General features: G+C 35.5%; 1 protein-coding gene across 3 annotated transcripts; it reads right to left on the reverse strand.

The window, feature by feature from the left end:
- Positions 1 to 6,442: 6,442 nt before the first annotated feature.
- On the reverse strand, positions 6,443 to 19,929 carry slc35b3 (solute carrier family 35 member B3). Of its 3 annotated transcripts, none has more exons than XM_034001115.3 (10): positions 19,379 to 19,928; positions 18,676 to 18,946; positions 17,400 to 17,521; positions 16,401 to 16,555; positions 13,314 to 13,421; positions 12,057 to 12,154; positions 11,809 to 11,901; positions 9,820 to 9,931; positions 8,210 to 8,279; positions 6,443 to 7,643 (listed from the first exon to the last, which is right to left on the reverse strand). In XM_034001115.3, exons 2-10 carry the CDS (start codon positions 18,919 to 18,921, stop codon positions 7,493 to 7,495), a joined length of 1,155 nt encoding a protein of 384 aa, XP_033857006.3. In that variant the 5' UTR covers positions 18,922 to 18,946; positions 19,379 to 19,928; the 3' UTR covers positions 6,443 to 7,492. The 3 variants fall into 3 exon arrangements, with proteins under 3 accessions (XP_033857006.3, XP_033857005.3, XP_058878664.1); XM_034001114.3 differs by having other exon boundaries at positions 19,364 to 19,928; XM_059022681.1 differs by lacking the exon at positions 13,314 to 13,421 and having other exon boundaries at positions 19,364 to 19,929.
- Positions 19,930 to 24,129: the final 4,200 nt, after the last annotated feature.

The following is a 24,129-nucleotide window of genomic DNA, read 5'->3' on the forward strand; positions in this document are numbered from 1 at the left end:
TTCCGGTCAAGAGGCCAGAGCCCTAACCACTACTCCACACTGCTGCCCCCCACCTACTAGTATTAGCTGATTCCATACTTTCTATAGGGCCTATTACACGTCTCATCGCACGTCGGTTTGAACAGTACGTGCACACACGTTGTCCAATCAAAGGAGTTGAAGGCTTTCTCTCACGTCGCTGAAAAATGAATTTTGGGGGGAGGGGAGGGAGGGGGGGGGTTCAAACCCCAAAAACCACCCCCAAACCACCCCCCTAGCAATGCCACTGACCCCACCCCACCCCAAACCTGATACAGTATTTCAGTGGTCCAGTTCAAAACACATGGTGATAATGCATAACTGGCTCTAGTTGTTACATTTGTTGCATATGGTTGCTTAAGTGATATACTAACAGAAATAGTTATGGTACAATTGAAAAAAAAACATCTCAGCTACATGAGACTGATTGTTTGCATGTTTTTGTTTTGACTACAGATGCAGAATGGCTCATCTTAGTTGCAAAAAATAAGAGCAACACATGTGTCAAATTTCACATTTTAAAAGCACCCTTTTCTTTTAACAGACGTTAAACATGTAAATAAATTAAATAAAAATAAGCCAGGGCTAAACATTGAAACAAATTGATTGCAATTTTTTTTTTTTTATGGTTCAATTCACACATTTTAAGTTGGTATCAGATTCTTTCTCATACAAATCCTAATTATAACAGAGGCACAATAATTTAAGCTAAATTGATCAAAAGTACAGTACATTCCATATAGTCCCAAACCAAGAACATTGCTAGTTGCACCAGTCGTTTTTGGAGGTAAAATTAACAAGAAATATCTCACTCGTTCTGTATTGCTAGCAAATGTAAAACATTGCGAGACAGCTTGCTCATTAAAGTGAGTTCTTTGAGGAGCAGACAATTACAATGTTTATTTAGAGATACCAAGATATTCAGTAAGCAATTGGTGTATGTGGAGTAAAACATTTAACAAAAGGCCCCTCTTGCCAGCACCATAAATCCACAAAGGTTTTTAATTGTTTGGTAGTTTACCCAGAATAATTGCAATCAGTGTACTGTATGAGCTTGTGTGTGTGTACTGGTCTGTGTCTTATTTTTCTTCATAGAGGTGGCTCTATGTTATTAAATCTTCTGCATGGTGACACGCTCTTATGGAAGTGTATTGATTTTGAGAGGCAACATTTTTTTTGAGATAATAACTAAGAAAAAAGAAACCGGAGATTAATGAGGTTGCATTGTTTGTTATGATATTCTCTAGGTTATTGCCAATGGTGGCATAATTCATATACTGTATAATAAAATAAGACCATGCAATTGAAGAGAAGTAGCAGAAATGCTGGTTGACTACTGATGTACACTTGGTTTCAAAAAGTGTATCAATATATCTTACATCCTTGCAAATTATGAGTTCTTCCAACAATAAACCTCCACTATACAGCTGGTTTCACATGTATTTTGCGGTCTCTTGCAGTACTAAGAGAAAAGCCAGCTTGATGTAGAACATCTACAATTCTGTTAAACAAGGTTGCCTGCAGTACTTGGTTATAATTATGTTTCATCACTACAAACAATTGTTTTTGTGAACTCAAACATAGTGTAAAGCCTTAAAATGTTGATTCGTCATGTTATAGATAGAGTGCACGTTACAAGACATATTATGGTAATCTGGAGCTACAATAAATATTGTTCGGCCCTGAAACAAATCTAAATGAGTTATAGCTAACTATAACTAACTCATATGTAAAGTTTTGAAAGAACCACATTTTATATATATATTTTTTTTCCATTTAACTTTCAGGTAGTCTGTTACACTTACACTTCCTTGGTCATTTCAACTGAGTAATTTATTTAGGATTAAGCAATGGCACTTACGGAAAAGCATATTGGTCATGGTCATTATGGTAGTTAATGCCATAAAATGGATGAAGAGAATTTTACTACCCAAGTGAAATCATCTAAAATGGTAATTTGCAAATTGATAGCTTTCTTTAAACTAGTAGTATGGTATCAGATATATTTCTTTTTTTATTTGTGTGCGTGTTTAAAACCTGAACATACAGTCGTAGACACAAGTACTGGAACCCTACACTTAATCATTTAGTTAACATTAGCCCTAATTAATATGACAAAATACAATTTCTGGTAGTTTAACAAACAATCTTTAGAAAAAATAAAAAAGCACAAGCAATTTCATACATTTGTTCATGACAAAGGTATTGGCACCTTTACATTGAGTCTGGAAAACTTGAATACTAATTATTAAATATAAGGGCAGCAGTGTGGAGTAGTGGTTAGGGCTCTGGACTCTTGACTGGAAGGTCGTGGGTTCAATCCCAGGTGGGGGACACTGCTGCTGTACCCTTGAGCAATGTACTTTACCTAGATTGCTCCAGTAAAAACCCAACTGTATAAATGGGTAATTGTATGTAAAAAATAATGTGATATCTTGTAACAACTGTAAGTCGCCATGGATAAGGGCGTCTGCTAAAAAATAACAACATTCATTGATTGAAAATCATTGCAAAGTAATTAAGCTGCTTTATAAATTCAATAGCCAGAAAAAGAGGTAATTATTTCCAACACCTGTTGAAGAAGGTGGTTTTGGCAACACAGCAAATAATGGTCAAGACCAGAGTTTCCCAATCCTGGTCCTGGGGACCCAATGTGTCTTCTGGTTTTCATTCCAATTGAGTTCTCAATTACTTAACTGAACCCTTAATTGAACTATTCATTTGTGTCATTATACCTTTTTAATTGTTTTCAGCTGTTAAACAGTTGGAGATTTCAAGTGAACTATACAATTTTATAAGTAACGTTATAGTAATGTTATAAGTTGAAGTCGGCAACTTTGTAAGAGCTGAGAACAATTAAAAAGGTCTAATTAAGCATACTATTAGTTCAAGTAAGGGTTTAATGAAGTAATTGAGAACTCAGCTGGAATGCAAACCAGAAGACACAGTGGGCAGGATCTCCAAAAACCATTGTTATTTTATCGAACTTGTGGTATAGTAACGAGAGCTTTAGCTGGTGCAAGTGATTTTCAAACGAAATGTGTAAATTAAAAGAATCTGTTAATGTTTTGAAATTGAGTCAATGAGGTCGTTAATGAACACATTTCTCATTAAAAAGCTTAATGTCAGGGGCTCCCGAGTGGCGCATCTGGTAAAGGCGCTCCGCGTGGAGTGCAGGATGCGCTCTATAGCCTGGACGTCGCCGGTTCGAGTACAGGCTATTCCACAGCCGACCGTGGACGGGAGCTCCCACGGGGCGGCGCATATTTGGCCGAGCATCGCCCGGGGGGAGGGAGGGTTAGGTTGGCTAGGGTGTCCTCGGCTCACCGCGCACCAGCGACCCCTGTAGTCTGGCTGGGCGCCTGCGGGCTTGCCTGTAAGCTGCCCGAGAGCTGCGTTGTCCTCTGACCCTATAGCTCTTGGGTGGCTGCATGGTGAGTCCGGAGTGTGAAAAAAAGCAGGCGGCTGACGGCACACGCTTCGGAGGACAGTGTGTGTTCGTCTTCGCCCTCCCGAGTCAGCGCAGGGGTGGTAGCAGTGAGCTGACCTTTAAAAAATAATTGGCCATTCTAAATTGGGAGAAAATAATAAAAAAATTTATATAAAAAAACAAAAGCAGTTTAATGTCGCAGGTCACATACATCACTTCCTGTCTCAACGACTTGATAAGGGGAACTTGTTAATCAAAATGCATGTTAACGAGATCAAGAAAAATGAATGGAAGCATAATTTGCTATTAAGGAAACTACTAGCGTACAGGGAGACGGCTCTCGCACTAGCGAGCAGCAGCCAAATGGAAATAAAAAATAATGGATATCTATTTTGTGTCAAATTTGTAAACTTAATTTAAAATTGTGCATTTTGTCATGCAGAATGTACATTTACTTAGAACACTTCACACATAAAATGCTGATTTATGATTATCTGCCACGTGGGTAAAAACCGGACGGCATGGATTACAAAAAAATAAAAAATAATTAAACCCCATTTGTCATTTATCCTCATTTGGGGGGATATTCTGCTACAACTTACTATATACAACTCTTTTAAATGTGAATTCTACAATCTTTTTGGTTAAAAATAAAAAAATACCGTAAGCCATCTATGTATATTGGTTGGAATTTATTTTCTGATGATGACATCTACTTTTGTATGTATTTTAGTATGTACAATTGTAGGCTATAGCTACATGTTTCAAGTGCCATTGGTGTTTGTAGTTGTTAGTTATTTATTCATTATGTATTTCTTAAGCTTTTGAAATTATGATAGAACTCCCTAACCCAATAAACAATTCCTTTTCTCTGGTACTCTGCTCGCCTCCGTGATAAATAAACTCAACATGATTAGAAGTAGCCACCGAACACTTACAGGATTATAAGAACATTTTATATGCATACAAATGTGTGAGGTTGAGTGTACATTGTACATAAAGTGTGTGTGTGGGGGGGGGGGAGTCTGACAACATTACAATATACATTTAGGCAAAATCTATGTCAATGATTTCGATCAGATTCCTAGTGCATCATTGTGTGTCCTTGACACCTGTTCTTCATGTGGATAAGAAACAGGTGTTAAAAGCCAAGGACACATTGCGAATCCGCAATCACCTAAGGAAACTTGGTGTAATATCTAATATATAATTTCTTGGTAGTAACATTACACTGGGTGCAAATAACTATATATCATTTTAGCAATACAACAAATGTTCTGTAAGGGTACAAAGTTAAAATAAGTGAATAAATCTCATTCATAACCAAGAGTATAGAAAAGGCTAATATATATTTTATTACCAATATTGAATTATCAAGGTAGTCTAAGAAATTAACCCTGGTCCTGTACACTCTCTGTATCGTCGGCGTCACTGATGCGGTCTGTTAAATGTGTCTGTTTCAAGGTGAGTTATATGCTCTTTCGTTAATTAAAACCCTCTTTTTCCAAGTGCAAATGAACTCCTGACAAATTATGACAATTAACACGCATTTGCTTTTAAATTCCCACGCAAGCAAAATAAATAGTCGCAAGAAGCACTGCTCGTTAAGATATTATCGTCATTTCGTAAATCACATTAGGACGATTATTTTATAACGAAATAGGCATAACGACTGCTTGAACATGCCAAAAATCATGCAATAATCAACAGATTTCTTGATTAACACTGGAGTTATTTACTTTTGAAAATCCTGCCCAGTGGGTCCCCAGGACCAGGATTGGGAAACCCTGGTCAAGACAAAGGAGTTAGGTTCACAGAACAGTATCAAAGACATATGAAATACCAAAATCCACAATCAGAGCAATAAACAACTACCGCAGAACAAATTCAGAAGTGGACGTTCAAAGAAAATTATGGGTACAGCAGGTAGGAGAATCGTTCAAGCAGCTAAAAAAAATACAAGATTAACAGCCAAAGAAAGATTTAGAAGCATCAGGCATAACAGTGCATGAAAGAACTGTACAACTGTACAAACGCACCTGAACACAGAAGATTTGTATGCATGTAGACCTCCCTGCAAACCACTTTAAAAAAAATTCATAACATTTGCTAAGAAATATGAACAGGAATCTGAAGCCTTCTAAAAAAAGTGAAAGCCTTCAATGAAGAAAACCTTGTACCTACAGTTAAACATGGAGGTGGTTTGATTATGATATTGGGGCGTTTTAGCAGTTCAGGGACTGGAGACATTCATGTTACTAAAGATCAAATAAATGCAACCATGTATCAAAACATTCTACAAAGTACAATGACACCATCTGCTCATCAAATGGCAAAACGTTTATCTTCCAACACGACAACCCAAAGCATACGGCTGTCAACTCTAGAATTCTTGAAGAAAATTAAGATAAAAGTTATGGAATGGTCTTTGCAACCATCAGATCTCAATCCGATAGAAATGCTTTGGACTGATCTGAAAAAGGCTGCAGCCAAGCATTGCATATCCAATCTGTCTGAGCTGAAGGAGCTGAACAGATTTCATCAACAAAGATGTAACATACTGGTTAAGAATTATCATAAATGTCTGAAAGCCGTAAACACACGAAATAATAAAGCAGGGGTGCCAATACTTTTGTCATGAATGAACAGTTTAAATTAAATACATTTTTTTTTTGGATAAAGATTATTTGTTCAATTACTAGAAATTGTGTATTTTGCTTTTGGTTTCATTAAAAAGTGATTAAAGTGTACTATATGTCCTTAATCAGTTACCTTGAATTATGGTAAAATAAGCATAGGGTGCCAATACTTTTGTCTGCGACTGTATGAGGCCTACATGTATGTAGAAAAAATAAGTGCATGACAGGTAAGATTTATACAATTATTTCACATCTATAAACCCTTTAATAACAAGCCTGTTCATGCATACATGCTACACATTAAAAGTTTCAAAGCAGTGTGGTTAAAAAAATAATTAGAAAACCAATCAAAAGCCAACAAACCAGTTGATTTTATAAACAGAACTTGACAGCTTAATTATTAGTCAGAATTCAAATTTCCATATACGGTAATCCAAACCGAAATAAAATGTCAAGTAAAACAAGTAACAATGCAATGCAGTACTTACTTGAATACACTTAATCTGCTAGCATACCCGTAAGGGTTTACTGCCTAACCCAGTTATTTTAGGGACTACAGTAAGTTTTCAGAACAATTTGAACTTCTGCACTGCTGTTGGTGTGGTCTTCACTTATAATAAATATCATCTTTAAATTTTTACCATTCAAAGTTAAACAATTTATGCAAGTCACCATCAGTGGTTTCAGGGATTACTGGTGTGACAAGGCTAAGCCCCACTTAAAAGCCTAGTAACAATTTTGACTGGATAGGTTCTTTGTTGAAGTTGTGCAAGTGTTCAGACAAGTTGGGTGTGGAGGAAGATGTCTTTTAAATAAGGTTTTCAGGGGATTATACTAAACTTAATGTCAATCCTTTGAAGTGTATGCACTTCTCCATAGTGTATTTGACATCATTTCAACAGAAAAAGCTGTAGGCCATTACAAACAACGCATATCAAAAGAAAGTGGTTGTTCTGCATTGCATTCCCATGATGCAGAGAAATTATTCTCTGGAACTCAGCACATTAAAAAATAATAATAATAATAAAAAAATTGGAATTTTATTTTTTTTGGGGACAGAAGTTTAAAAAAAACTAAAACAAAACTCAAAAAGCACTGGATGCATATGAAATTGAATGTTCAAATAATTGACAGTTGTGATTTTACAAAATAAAACAACAATTATACCCCACAGTAGGTCTTAGTGTTTCCTTGTACCACTAAGGTGTAAAAATTAAATTAGTCTCCATTTGGTATCCATGATGCACTGAGCCACACAGCCAGGTAAACCATCCCCTTTCAAGTCACTTTGGGAATACTTTCATGTGTGCCTTTTTTGTTTTCAACAGTGTTTCCTTTGGACATAGAAATCCCACATTGCTGGGGACTGTGAAAAGTCAGACAGCAGACAATTATAAATCACTGTCTAAACGGTTTGTGACAATGGCCTTGTCTTTTTGCCTGACATGATTCTTTGCCCTATATCAGCTAGTGAGGGCAGCTTCATTTTGTCCATGTGTTTGCTGTATACATTCAAGAAGATTCCAAAGATAACCAGAAGCCCACCCCACACATACCTGGAGGGGAGAAAAAAATAAAATAAAAATCAGAGAAAAAACATTTCAGCTTATCTCACTAAAATGACAAATATGTACAAAGCAGCACAGAAGCAACTGTGCTCGTGGGCTTGGAATAAATATTCAGTACCCTTGGTTTACTGGGATCTATGATGTGTATATCTAGTGAAAGGAACACCCTGAACTTCTTAGCCCTTTACCCTTAAGAAACTGAAGTAATAAAACATTATCTGATGACAAGCCATTAGAAATTGTTAATTTACTACGTTTTCCTGAAAATGTCATCAGTGTAAACATAGCATCAATGAACAATATTTTTAAACGACAATGAATATGTTGCGTGACTATATGGCTCACACAGCAAGCACAAACACAAACTGGACTGCAACAAGGTCCTCTTTTTCTGGTGAGCGGAAGTGCACAGTAGACCAAACTATTGAACAATGCAGTATATATCAAGCAATTATTTATAGTAGTTGTTTAGCAATGAAGACGCATCCAAATAGCCTGCAAACTATTACAACAGGCTTGTTTAATTATTAATTCAGATTTTTAATGATACTTACTGAAAAGTGAAAGGCTTTGAGAAGAACATAAATGAAAGCACGATCGTCATTGCCTTTCTCCCTGTTGTCACTGAAAAAAAGGAGCAGATGCAAGTATTAATCTGTCATAATGTGAATTAGGTTTAACTTTCAGAGCGGTTACATGAGATGTTTTTTGAAAATAAAATTAGACGCCATATGAAAAAGTTTCCATGACTTCCAGACAATGCAGATTTAGCTGATGTGTACATGCATGCACTTCTTAAATGTAGGGATCATTTGCACTCCAGAATACAATGTTGTGTTTTAGGTATAAAAAAGCTGCAAACTATACAAATTCATCTGATTATTACCCTAACTTGAACATCCATTTATTTTATTCTATAATTTCTTACTACTACCTGCAATTATTGGTGATGGTAACTGGTAAAGTACATATATCTCGCTGAATGTGGGAGTTTTTCTGAAAAGACTGATAGAAATCTTTAAAAGACTAGGTGTTTCTTCTGAATGTTAACATGAGTTTTTAAATGCAAATTACTTCTCATAAAAAGAAACACACCAATTGATTGGTGTTGAAATCTCTCACTTATGACATGTTTAATAAAACAGCCTCTACCAAAAATACTGATTATGAATGAACAAATTCATAAGGGCTGCACCAATATTTTCAGAATTAACTGTGCAAAAACAAAATGTTAGCCTTAAGTGGCTTCAGATCATGTCTGCGCACTTTTTCTGTTAGATAACCCCATTGGCAAATGTTACATTGATTTAGCCTGAAGTTACTGTCAGCAATGGTAGTTCACTAAGGCCCTGTCCACACTATGCCTTTAAACTATATTAATTGCCTTTAAAACTGCTTAAAAGTGCTAAATATGGTTAGCGTCTACACTACGCAGCATTCAATACTGTACTCAAGAACCGGACTCGAGACCACCTTGGAGAAGTCTCGAGTCTGGTTCTAAATTAGATTGCATCAGGTGGTGCACTTTGTCAGAAGTGTGGATGCTGTAATACCAAACTACATTTTTTGTGTATCCTCCAATATCCCAAAATGCATTCTGATATGTGTTAGCGCGTGGACATTACAAATACAGCACTCAGAACAGGCGCCTGAAGGAGTTGAGAACGACTACCAATACTGCTGTACCATTTTTAGGCTTATGTTGTAAAATGGTGGATTGTGGAGCGACGTGGTCAGATGCCGAAATGAAAGCACTTACCGATATCTGGTGCGATTAAATCGTTCAAGGTTAACCTCAGAATTGAAAGCTAAATACACATATGTATGATAAAATGTCTACTTGCATGCAAGAAGCAAGCTTTGGAAGAACACCTAACCAGTGCAGGAGCCTATGCAAAGCTTGCCTATGGCAAGACCGTTGTTGCCTTCTCCATCACTGATACCTTTTGTTTTTAAGAAACCAACCCATAATGTTCATGCTAAGCAGCGCCACGTCTTCCGTGGCCATGGGCTCCATATTTGCAAGGTTGTGAACAGACAGTACATGGCAGAATACTATCGTATTAAATCCCACAGTCCATTTCACTGCTAGGAACTGGTACCAAACTATTTTAATAGTGTTTGTACGCTTTAAGGATTTGGCTCTAAATGAGGTTCCTCTTACCTGTAACAGCAACAAGAGCACCAAAGAGCTTGATCAATGCAAGTACAAATGAAATTCCAAAATATCCAGTGAGCGAAAAGGAAAATGCATAACCATATGTCTTCACTGGATGCTGCAGAGAAAACAATGTTACAGTAAAATGAAGGCAAGACACAGGACGTGCTTTAACACTGCTGCTAGAAACTTATTCTCCACCAAGTACATATGTCAGTAACTTGAAAACGTAGACCATCATGACCCACAGTACGTACACAGCAAAAAGAATAACTTCACGAAAAAAACAAATGTAGTGCTTACAATAGTGGCTTCAATGGCTCAGTCATTCAGTTGTCAATAAGTATGACACACCTATGTACAGACAACTCGTACTGCACCAGGAATATATGTAACAACAACTAACAACTCATTTTGAAAAATATTTAACCATGGAAGCTTTTTTATGATGGCAATATTAACCCAGCAGCATCATGTTAGCACCAAATAAGGACCACATATTGTATAGGTTCCTATGAAATCTGTGTTAATGAAAACATGGATGGAATCAAAAGAATAATGCGGAATCCAGTGCTGTACGAAATTATATATATATATATATATATATATGCATTTGGCAGTAAAGCATTGAGCTTGAGCTTGAAATCACATTTGATGGGAAAATGTGAACCTTTTGAAATGTGCACGTATTTTGTATATTTTGTACAATACAGGACAGGCAGTCCGTGCTGCGGGCCGGGCATTAACTACTTTTTTGTGTAGAGCGTGTTTTCTTTTCACTAAACTGCAGGCAAAGTTACCTCACTAGTAACAGCCTATTAGAATGTCAAAAAGGCATTTCACAACTGGAAAATCCTCAGTTGAAAAAGCTTAGAAATGAAAACCTAACACCAAAGTTATAAGTCAGTTCCCTAATCACTTCTACAAGTTTTCAGTGGTGATCGATGAAACAGATAATAGACTGCAGTGTGCTAAATTTTGTAAGTTAATTTTAAATCAATTGGTTTATTTTTTATTTGCTGTTTGTGTCTGTATTTGCCATATTTTCAGGTTGTCTTACTGTTCAGCTTTGTCAATTTAAACATCTTACTGTGTGCTGCTTTAAAAAAAAAAAAAAAAAAAAGTGAGAAACAAAGTATTAATTTTACAGCATACTTACAAAAAAAACTGTATGGCTTCCTATACAGTGCCAGTACCTGTACCAAACACTTTAGCAAATAGTGCAAAATGCCAGTACCAGTACTAAAAACACTTTGGCAAATAGTGCAGAATGCCAGTACCAGTACTAAACACTTTAGCAAATAGTGCAAAATGCTGTTTTTAAATAGTAACCATGACCATATGTGCACTCTCTATTATTATTAGCCAGTTTTACATTTGACCTTTAGGAGTCAAAGGTCACAGACAGTGACATTTTTTATACAGCATACATGGGTTACTATGTGTTCCACTGTAACCATGGCCCTATCTGCACTCTATAAGGAGTTATTAGCCAGTTTTGTATGTTGATGATGTCATCCAACAGCTGCCATGTTTTTTTATTGTAGCAACTTCCCTTGAACAACGTTTAAAGACAACCAGACTACGATCATGTGTGCCATTGGGTTTGTTTCAATCGGACTAACGGTTTGGGAGAAGATCTTTGTAGTTTGTGATTATGACGTCTGTACCGTGCCGTTTTGACGTCATGCAGCATGGCCGCCATACCACACAACCTATCAGCTTCTTATGACCACAAGTTAACCCTGGACTATCCCTCAACAACTATACCAACTTTCAGCACTCTGCAATAAGTTGTTTTTGAAAGATTAATTTTTACATTTAGGCAACATGTTTTTTTTTCAATCCAATATGGCGGCCAAACCATGTGACTTACAACATAAGTTCATTAGCATTTTCCATCTTCCCATAGCATCTACCAACCTACTGAATCTGGTGAGTTTGAATGCTACAATAGTGGTTATTAATTAAAAAAAATACAGTGAATTTACATACCTGAGCGCAAAATGCCACCGCAGGACCCAGTCCACCAATGCAGGACAAGCCCACTAATATATACACAAAACCTATTGAATAGGAATATAAAACCTGAAATAGTAAGAAAAAAAATACATAAATAATAATGTGAAAGTTGTAAACAAGTGTGAATATTTAATACTCCATTACTTATACTTTAATTCAACTTTTAGATTTGATTCAGTTTCTCTAAACTGTACAGTAAATAGGTGCAAACGTTTATTTACCATTTCAGAATTAGAACCATTGTGTAGCTTCATTGCTTTTTCTTGCACATTTCCTATTACAGCATCTGCACAGAGAGCGAGGGAGATGAGCAGCACTCCTGTAGAGAAGACAAAAAATGCATAAGCTTATATTTTGCCTTACAACATGAACACAAGTGCTCGTAAAATGGCATTATTATTATTATTTATTACTTAGCAGACGCCCTTATCCAGGGCGACTTACAATTGTTACAAGATATCACATTATACATTATTTCACATTATACAGATATCACATTATTTTACATACAATTACCCATATATACAGTTGGGTTTTTACTGGAGCAATCTAGGTAAAGTACCTTGCTCAAGGGTACAACAGCAGTGTCCCCCACTGGGGATTGAACCCACAACCCTCCGGTCCAGAGTCCAGAGCCCTAACCACTACTCCACACTGCTGCCCATTATGGGGCAAATAGGTGCCATGACCACAATGCTTTAGGATCTACTTTAAGGATCTTTAAGCATTGTAATTATTTAATTTGTTATGCAAATAGTCTAAAATAGATCAGTCACAGAAAATTGTGGAAGTAGATTATGAAAAGAATGAAACAATTTTACTAAAAAGTGGCAATTAATTGCTCCGAACCCTAATTTACCAGCTCCAAAATGCAACAAGTTGTTTCTTGCTAGTAAACCATTCATTGTTTCATTTAAGAACATTTACTTTTGAACTTACATATGAGTGCTAAAATAAAGCAAAGCAGCATGGGGTGCAATTTTACACCAAAAGCCTATGTTAAACAATTGCATTTTTAATGATTGTATGTAGCAGGACATATATTTTATCTGCAGATTCTGCCATAGTGTTCTAATGTGTTATGAAAGTAAATTTAGTCGTTAGTGACTATGAACTAGCTCATAATGCCTGGGGCATGAGCATTTCTATGCATTTATCATTTTAAAGTGAATAACTATAGAACAAAGGCATTTGACTTTATATAGTCTATACAGCTTCTGAAGTATATATTTATTTGACACAGCCACGAATCGTATGTCTTGTTACATATTGTTCCTGGATAGTGCGGTACATAAACATGCCTTTCTTTTAGCTGTTATGTGAATGTATTCAAAATGAAGGGAGGTTAAAAAATAGTGAGCTGGGTTACAGTACATTATTTTTTATTTACTATTTGCTGTACCATTGTATAGAACAAAATATGATTTACAAAACTCCATGTATATTACTATTTTGGGATGGGATGTATAATGCATTACCTGTCAGATTGAAGTTCGGGGCTACTTTACTGTCAGACAAAGTGAACCAAATTAGGCCCAAACTCATACATACTGCTGCAGACACATCTACAAGATTGTAGCGTTTTCCTGTAAAACAACAAACACTTGATAAAACATGGGGCACACTTTCATTTTTGCAACACAACCTAAGTTAAGGCCACTTTACATGGAAAGAATGGGGATCATCAATACTTTTTCTACTATGCCCATGCTAAACAGTCACCTTACTTTGGCTCCCACTTGTATTAAAAAGTATGTCTTTAATTATAAAAAATACAAGGTTATAACACGTTACGCTATGTGACCCCAGGGGAATTGTTTTGTAAATTGAGGATGGGGTGTATTTTTATGTCTTAATGTACAGATATTTAAGGATAAAAACAAGCTACTTGTTCCCCATACTTGTAAATACTAGGTTCAGTTTCAGAGATTACAGGTAGATATCCAGACGGTGGCTGAAAGAGAATAAATATGAAGTCTAAAAATGTTAAGAAAGCTCCTATTATCACAGCAAATGGGGTTCACAAGATCCATTCTTATCAGCTTTGCAGGGAATTTTTATTCTTACATATCCAGGATAGAATGTCCTGTTTCAATCTCAAAAGTCAATTTCCCGCTTCCCTGTTATAACAGAAGCTATTAAGAACTGCACTGGTAAATTCTTTCTTGGGATTTACAAAGGACCAAATGAAAGTTTGAAACAAAGCAATACTGTGTACGTAACACAATTTCCAATCCCTCAGAAGCTTGTGAAGACAAAGATCTTTGTTCTCAAGTAAGTAAGCCATATTTTTGAAAGGCCAATTTTACCTACAGGTAGACGAATGAGCACCCAAGCACATTCTTGATTCTTTTATCCAAATAACATTTTGCAAGAAACACGCAGAAATCATATTTCAACATGAGTTTGGTAGAAACCTTAAAGTCGGAGTACCTTATGAATGAATGCCTCCTGTTCAGTTTGACATTTTTAAACGTGCAACTCTTGCTTCAGGAGTTAGCTTTTTTGGCTAAACACATATACTAGGGGTATGTATTTGTCAAGGAAACCCTCTTTGTGGTTTGTAATGCAAGAAGGCTTGAAATTACTATTTCCTCTGTGACACAAGGTAAAATAGCGTTCCTCGTTAGCATAGGAATGTTGTTAGAAAACAGGCTATTTTTATACCACTTTTTTTTTCGTCCCTCATCTGCGTTTCAGGCAGTTATCAAAGAAAAGTGAATTTACTTGCTGAGGCACTTTGAGTAAAGTGTAAAAAGACCAATAAACAATGGCTATCAATTGCATTCTTATATCATTGCAACTCATTTAGGCAAAATTTCTGGGAACTGTTGAGAAATTTCAACTAGAGTTTGTACAGTATTTTTATGTATAATGGACTTATGATGAATATATAAAAAAAATATATATATATATATATATATATATATATATATATAGAAAATCTTGGTAAGCTTGTGGTAACTCAAGGCACATCACGGTATACCACAGTTATTGTGCGGTGCAGATTGAAGTGTAAAATCAATACTTTTTCCCAGTACAGTACGCTAGAGAGCCTTTAAGAATTTAATGGGCAGTTTCCCCTTGTTCGTTAACAAGATGATTTCTGCTTTAGATCTGTTTAATACCCCCCCTCCACACTCCCTCTGTGGGGTATCGTGTCCGTACTGTATTATTTTGTATCAGCCATCAACTAAACTACAAAAGCTGCCCATACAGATGCTATTTCAATTTAAATGTTCATGGAATTTTTTATTTTTGAAAGGTGTGAAAATTCTTAAGTAAAAAAAAAAAAAAAAAAAGGGAAAGCAGTGTGGAGTAGTGGTTAAGGCTCTGGGCTCGACCAGAGGGTTGTGGGATCAGTCCCAGGTGGAGGACACTGCTGCTGGAGCCTTGAGCAAGGTACTTTACCTAGATTGCTCCAGTAAAAACCCAACTGTATAAATGGGTAATTGTATGTAAAAATAATGTTATATCTTGTAACAATTGTAAGTCGCCCTGGATAAGGGCATCTGCTAAGAAATAAATAATAATAATAATAATATAATTTCTATCAAGATGGATGATTCAGTGGGTTAAATTGATGTCCATTCATGCAAGCAATCCACACACAATCAAATATATTCAATCTCCAGTTAAGTTCTATATGGTTTACAAAAATAGTTTTAACAGATTTAAATTTGTGTTGCTTAAAGGCCTATTTCAGTTATACTGTGTCCTGTAAATGTATCCCGCCATTACCAGTTTCTAATAACTTTTTACTATGATTTACTTTTTGGGGGAAATGCACTTTTAGAATGTTTCATTAGTCTGTAGTTTAAAATTGTTATTTTTATTATTTTAGATTGCAGGGTTGTGTGGTTTTGAACAGTAATCTTGTTGTGCAGTTCACAACAATGACCTCAGACCTTGTAAGAACAATCAAGCTTGAGTGTATCGTCAGCAAGTAATCTCAACAGGTTTCTATGTGGAGAACTGTAACTAGGAAATTGCATAGCAATTGCTGTTTTGCAAGTGTAAGCATTTCATAGAATTTACAGTTTTTTTGTTGCAAAACATTACTGCTCATATTAAATTAATTATTTAAAAATACATTGTAAGTTGTTTGTGATAAAATACAAATATATAAAACAAACAAATGTTTTCTTAAAAAGGTAACCCGTTCCATTGGACCAACCCACTGTAGGGGATATGGCATTGTTGTGGTGGAAGCTTTGTAAAATAACTGACACAAAGGGGTTAGTTTCCTTATACAATAGCAAGCAGACTTGACCTTGAGAATCACACAATACTGTTTGTGTGTATTGAAAATAAAGCCAGTACCTCCAAATATTTGGTCTTCATCCAGAAACCAAGAAGTAACAGGACACCAATAAGTCAGCCATCTTTGGTCACAGGTGAAATTGAATTAAACTGTTAGATTTTAACCAAAGAGTTTCCATAACACTTAAAATATGAAGCTGGCATTAGGAATGGTTTCTGAGATATTAACAGCTGAAGTGGCAGGTTTACAAAAACATAAATGTCTTGCCTCACGGAATGTTTAAACAGTGGATATGGATTACCTTGTATAAAAACTCCCCCTATCATGACAGGAATGAGTTTACAGCACTTAAAGATGACCTGTGTTGGGTAATTCAGATAGCCCAAAGACGTATTTGACAAACCCATTGTAGCCACGCTTAAAAAGGCTATCATCATATATGTCTTTCCTGGTATTCTGAAAGAGAAAGAACATACAAAGCTTTTCAGAACCAAAGTATGTAATCTGTGAGCAGTATTAACCTTCAACACAATCTTATCCTTTCTTAGCTCTGTGCTACTTACATGCAGTGAAATGATGATTTTGTTGTAGGATACCACTGCTGCAATATTGAGTCTATCCTACTTCTGTATAGCAAAGATGCAACAAATACTGTTGTATCACATTACTGATCCTGTAACATGAGCGGCCATTTTGAAAACAGCTTTGAAAATGCTTTAAAGTTATAAGTATAAAAAGTTGTCAGGATATTAATGAAAAGAAATGAAAGGTACATTAAACAGTTGTAGCAATACATGGGGACGTATAATGCTATATTTTTCGGAACCCTGCTACTCACTCTTTAAATGTTACCATACCATTCAAATTTTATACTGGCCCATCCCTAATACACGATACAAAATCCAACCTTTCCTAACTTTAATGATTGTCTTCACAACATTTAAATCAGGCACTTAAATCAAAGTTTTTCAAGGAGGCTGTGTGGTCCAGTGGTTAAAGAAATGGGTTTGTAACCAGGAGGTCCCCGGTTCAAATCCCACCTCAGCCACTGACTCATTGTGTGACCTTGAGCAAGTCACTTAACCTCCTTGTGCTCCGTCTTTCGGGTGAGACGTACTTGTAAGTGACTCTGCAGCTGATGCATAGTTCACACACCCTAGTCTCTGTAAGTCGCCTTGGATAAAGGCGTCTGCTAAATAAACAAATAATATTTTGCCAATAAATCATTCTCTGACTAATAAATTGACCATGTCCTATGCTAAGGCCAATATGGAAAAAGCTGTACCGACTTCATGCTCACCTTCTGCTCTTGTCCTGTGTGAGTTGAAGCTCTACTAATCCGAACATTGAGTAAAAACCAAATTGCACTAATGTGAGGTACCATCCAAATGGCTTAAACCCTTCCATTGAAAAAATGAGTTCCTGTGGAAAGCATACAATACAAATGAAATAGACTTGAACACAAATAACCAAAACAAACACAAAATATATAATTTTTACCACTGACTAGTTACTGAAAAGCTGTGCCACATAATTACTGTACTTAAATAAATGTGTATATGCAATAAAGAGATGCAAGCAATAGTAGACGGTTATACCATTAGAAAATCAAAATATGAGAAGCTTTGGAAATACAATGTCAGATGCTACCGAGTGTACAAATCGACCTGAAGTTGTAACTATTTGAAAAGTGCAATTCACTTTTCTTTTTTACAGTCCTGGATTTTAATAAGAAAGTCAGTTTACTGTATGTGCTCCTGTTGATCTTTAATTAAACCAGCCAGTGACAAGCTGTATAGCGCTATGATAACTGACATGCTTGTAAAACAAGATTTGAAACCCCAATTAAAATTAAATGTCACAGATTCTACTTGGTATAAAAGAGTGTGCAATGTCCTGGGCCATTACAATGAGAATATCTACATACAGTATTACACAAAACAATACTTTAAACTGTTGACAATAACTGCTAAAAAGTAAACAAGAGGACAAGAATAGCTGAGAAGAGGGTGTGTTCAGACTTTGCTTTTAAAGAGCAATGCTTGCAAGGCCCTGTCTATAAGGTACCAATGTAGCACATCTTAGAGGCAGAGTGTTGCTGGCATACAAAGACAAAACCGGCATAAACCTAATGGCATGGGACGACTGTTCAATACTATCTTTTTAATGTTTGGAGAGGAGACAATCTATTCAAGGACATCAATATATTAAATAAGGGGTCCAAGTGTTGCATAACGTTGGCAAAAAAACTGCCCCACCCCAGTCTCTATTCTTTTCCCCATATGTCCCAATAGTTGCAGGGCATTGTATAAAAGTTTATCCCTATGCTTTTTTTGTGGTAGTGCCAATCTAATGGTCTTTGGTTCACACATAAAAAATGTACAATGGGAGCACATTCAGCACTTTTAAAAGAGAATGCTTAAATCTCTTCAGCAAGATAACACATGTTTGCAAAATCAATTGTCCATCTAAAATTATTACATTATGTGCTTAGTTCCCTCTCTCGTAATTCATTTAAGGTCCTGACATTCCCTATAGCTTTACTAAAATGCTGTTGTGTTATTGTTTATTCTTACCTGCAGATAACCATAGATTAAATAAAACACAAAGACACCAACAACACAAATTGAAAACTGGGCTGGTTGACTGAAACTGCTTAGGTTAATTCCCAGGACTCGCAGTTCATCCACAGACTTGATATGTGGTGACATGTCTTCAGTCTTGGAGGGGATGCTAATGGAAATATGTTTCCTGGAGTTGTTGTACTTCAGGTCAATAAGCCCAAGTTTGCCACTCATTGTGTCCATTGCACTGACAGACATCTGATTAAAATAGGTTGTTTGTGAGCTGAAAAGCAGGAAAAAAAAGATTACTGAACAGAATTGCTAGTGTTTTATTTTGTTGTGCTCAACAACCCTCTTCTAGAAGTCCATTATATTTTGGAAAATAATTAAGATTGGAACTATGGAAGATTCTGTTTCACCTGAAGGCTTTACAATACGAGAAGAAATACATTAATAAGGGTCTGGTGTCTCATATATGTTTTCGTCTGAAAAAAGAATGCATATTACTAAACATTAAATGCATACATTTAAACAATTTGTTCATGAATAGTAGCAGCCTCTAGTCATCGAGTCAATAGATGAATGTGACTACCAGTAAGGGTATTTTGCATGAATGCAATTTTTCAAGAAAAAATAAATAAATCGTTACAAAAAAAGAAAGTGGCATGAAAAGTACGCAGTAATCCGTATCTAGACATACCTTTTTATGGCTTACCTTTACGCTTTGGGTAAGCTACGCACTCCACAGATTGGAGTGTTTTCTTTCAATTCCCGAAAAGCATCCTTTATTTAAGATCTAAGAATCCAAACGTAGCCATCAACTTTACAATACAGTCCAGAAAAGGGAAGACTACCTGTTTGTACTTCACACACTGCCAATAATTTAACATTTATTACGGTATTGATATAGGACACTTTTCTTTTTAAAATATACAAAACGTATAATATGTTAAGTAAATAATGGCAATTTTCAGTGCAGATTCTTCAGACATTCGGGCTGCAATAAAGACCCAGCTTCACTTCCGGGATTTGAGGTCTATGAATTTCGGGTTTTCTTTTTTTTTTTTTTTTTTTTTAAATACCTAACATCACGATACCGACGACTTTATGCTGGATCTAAATTGGGACAAATCCACGTTTGCATTTTGAACAGAAGTTCAACTATAATAATGCCAAATTCCTTGAATTGGAAAGCACATTCAATGCTCGAATAACAGCAACACTACTTCCTGGTTGCTCCGTTTCCCAGCAGCAGTGCAGCCAACAACTTCCTCTATACGACAATCGAACTCTGACCCCTAACCCTTGCACCTTCTCAATCAGTACGTTTACGTTGCACAAGTATTCCGAATATTAAGTATTTGGAATACTAGAATATTACGAATGTTCTGTATACAGAATTATCTTATTCCTTTCATATTCTGCGTTTACATGGTAAACGGAATATTCATTTTATGCCATTAACGCATGCGTACCTTGCTTCCCATTGCAGTGCAAACAGTGCTGATTGTAGTAGAATACTGTGTTCTTTATTGTAAAGAGCTGGTGGTGTGGACGTATATGTATGTTATTTGTTTTTGTTTTTTTCAGATGTGGAATCTGTTATTTGGAGATTGTGTAGATGCTTGTGGGTCTTAATTCAGTGCAATGTGTTCACGCAGACATGCACGCTTATAACAAGGAGACAGATTGAAGATGAGTTGCTTCTGTTTAGCCAAGCACATCGTCAACAGAGCCTGCAGTAAACAAACGTACAGCAGAATAATAACTATAATAAATAAATAAATAAAGCGAATGCTCTGTGTGTGTGTGTGTGTGTATAATTATGTCATCACGTGCATAGTTGCTTTTTCAAAGAGCATTGGATTGAATTTCTGTTATCGTGAGTTGTAATTGTATATAAATAAATAAATGTATGCTGTTTTTAAATTTAGATGTATATATGCAGATCTAGCATGTATTGATATTTGTTTTCTGTATATTCTTTTGTAATGAAATTGTAAGAGCATTTTATACTGCATCTATACAGCACCCCAATACCTACTGGTGAGTGGCACTTTAGAAATTCTGAAAAATAAATAAATAAACAGATAATATGTATGTGATGGCTAATATATTATAATGTGATGACATACTCATAGAATTATTTTCCTTTAGTCTCGCCAATCAACTGGTCAGGGTAACTTTCTTCTTAAAACCCGATTTCCTCTATACACTTTTGTAATATGGGTAAAAAGGTATGTGAGTAAACACACCTACAGCAAAAGTAAAAGTACAGATGTGGGAAAAGCTTGCAAAGAGGAAAATGTACAATATGTGCTTGTTTCTTTTTCTAGTTTTAAAATGTTAAACTTAGGGTTTTTCCCATCGTCTCCCCTTACATCGCATGACGCGCACATGTTAAAGGCACACTGCTGTGCTGAAGGAGTGCACTATCTCACAGGATGCACTTTCTTTTTTTTTTTTTTTTTTTTTTAGCCAACACCTTTATCCAGGGCGACTTACCATGCTACACCAGGTCGGTGAAGACAAAGGGCAATTACCCAGTATGCTATTCATAAGGTTGAAGTAAGGAAAATGTATAGGTTCGTTTTTTTTTTTTTTTTTTGCTTTTTGCTTTATAGTACTGTACTTTTAAAACTTTACATCGATGACAAACTTGATCCACAGTTCTCTCAAATCCCCCTTCATGATTTATTCTGCCATCCACTTCTGGACATCTCTGTTTCTTGCCATCAAGCTGTTTTGCGACTTTAAAATCCATAATAAAAGTGATGTCTCCTCATCAGACCAAAAGTAGCTGTGATCTTTGGTTTAGTCAGTAACCTAAACAGTGCTACATTTATTGCTACACCCTTCACCAAGAGAGGAACACATTTTTTGGCCATTGTGTCTCCTTGCTTTGGGAGCACACAAAGGACCTTGCAACATCCCCTTTCTGGTATAAGAACAGAATACTGTCAAAAAATGGATCTGATCTAATACGCTTTTAGAACGTCTGTTTAAAAAATAATAATTTATATTGCAATATCTTAAATTCAGTCTTTAAAGTAGGAGCCTTTTGGGGTACGTTTTTACTTAAAGAGATACACTTTATACATGCAGTGTTAGATGTTGGATTTGCTTGATGTTTGATTTACATGACCCTGAAACCCAAAGGAACTTTTTTTTAACAATCTCAACAGTGTTGGTATTTTCTCCATTGGGCTTTCCAGTGCATGGCTGGTTGACAAAACAAACAGTACAGTATGACCAAATTTGTTTGCTGTTCTGAATGCTGATTACATAAAAGCAGACAGTATCGGTTTGTTTTCTTTAAAGTGACACAAGCATTGTATTTTCAATATATTGCTGCAGTGGCTTTTCATACCTTTTTATTTTACATACAGTATGTATGAAAAAGTTGTACTAAATACATCAGATGTGAACATTGTATTGAGCGACATCACACTATCCACTTGACTGGAGAAGAAAGAGAAGAGGTTTGCAGCAGCTAGGGTAGAGAGGGTAGAAAGTAAAGCACAGCCTAGATTTTGCATCTTTGCTGAAGTACCCTCTCACCCACTATGAGGGTGGTACTCCAAGGCAGACAAGCTGCCAGTATTATATTTGATTTGTGAATAATATTACCTCAGTGACCTCCAGAGTCTGGCTTCTTTCATGAATGCATATCATTATTTAGTTGAAAGCTCTGAGGGAAGACTTCTAGTCACAACACGTTAAAGAATTTGAATAAATGTATTTTAGTATTGCTATGAGTTCACCTATAACAGTATTCTCTTGAAAATAAATAATTCAGTCTTGCAGATGATCGTCAATCAAAACAGTTTAATTCCGGAACAGAGTTTCCTCCAGATACATTCCAAAACATTATCACAGGCAAACTGCAGAGTTAATATAAGCTAGCCCCCCTTTCTTACACCAGCCCAAGCCAACACCTTGTCTTTATGAGAACCGCTTTTTGTCATGTTTGATCGTGTTTTTAATACCTATGCTCAAATCCACTCTATATACTGGAAATAGCACCTTGAAAACAAGGATCTTCTGCCCGATTTCAAAGGGCTCTTTGAGCTTCAAAGTAACCAGATCTCATCCCAGACAGACAGGACCTTTTGGCTGTGTGCAGAGCTATGCAGGGAGAGAGCCTTTAATGATTACAATGTTTTATATAAAACCTTCAAATCTTACAAAATCAAAAACCAGGTCACATGGGAGTCTTATAACATAAATAAAAAAGTATACCATTTAATATAGCCACCGTGACCAAACTGGATTTAAGATATTAATCCTTTGGGTAACATAGTGAAGTAACACAGTGAGATAAAATAAAACAATGGGTTATAAATTATGAAATGAAGGTTGCTGGTATAAGTTGTTACTGGCTTGAGGTATTGGATCCTGCAATTTACATATGGCCTACATAAATGTATCCTTATCACAAAAAGGTGGGATAAAAAAAACTGCCTTATTGATTTTTAAGAATTAAAATAAACCTTTTGCCCTGTGCTTCCAAGGAAATTATCTTCATTGTTAGAATATTTTACAATGTTTTATTAGGAACGCCAAATTTCGTTAATTTAAATGTATTACAGAAACTCAGAAATGTGTCCTGTTATTTTATTTATTATTTAAGATTTATTGTTAAACACATATTTTACATTAAAATGACATAGATTGATTGTGAAGAAGACTAACTAACGATCTGATCTCAGGTTAATATTTTAAAAACATCACAATAATACAATCCACCAGAGACATTGGCATTCTTGTAAACATATGGCAAACCAAATTATCATTTTGAGATAGCTCAAACTGCATTTTAAGATCTTGAAATATTGAGAGATATCTGTAAATCAGTTGCAGATACTGTATTGTAAATCAATTTGAGATATCTTTATTTATTATTATTATTATTATTATTATTATTATTATTATTATTATTATTATTATTATTTATTTATTTTTTAGCAGACGTCCTTATCCAGGGCAACTTACAATTGTTACAAGATATCACATTATTTCATATTATACACATCATACATTATTTCACATTATACAGATATCACATTATTATTATTATTATTATTATTATTATTATTATTATTATTATTATTATTATTATTATTTTTACATACAATTACCCATTTATACAGTTGGGTTTTTACTGGAGCAATCTAGGTTAAGTACCTTGCTCAAGGGTACAGCAGCAGTGTTCCCCACCTGGGATTGAACCCACAACCCTCCGGTCTTTATTTATCTTTATATATCTTTATTTCATTTTTAGATTTATCAAAATGAAATTAAGATATCTTCAAAAGGGTTTATTTACAGATATCTCATATTCATTTTGATCAATCTAAAAATGAAATAAAGATATCTCAAATTGATTTACAGATATTGTTAAATAATGTTTTGCTGGCATGGAACGCCAAAATGTAATTTACAGATAATTCGAAATAACTTCAT

This window comes from Acipenser ruthenus, chromosome 4 (assembly GCF_902713425.1).
Source record: "Acipenser ruthenus chromosome 4, fAciRut3.2 maternal haplotype, whole genome shotgun sequence".
NCBI lineage: Eukaryota > Metazoa > Chordata > Actinopteri > Acipenseriformes > Acipenseridae > Acipenser > Acipenser ruthenus.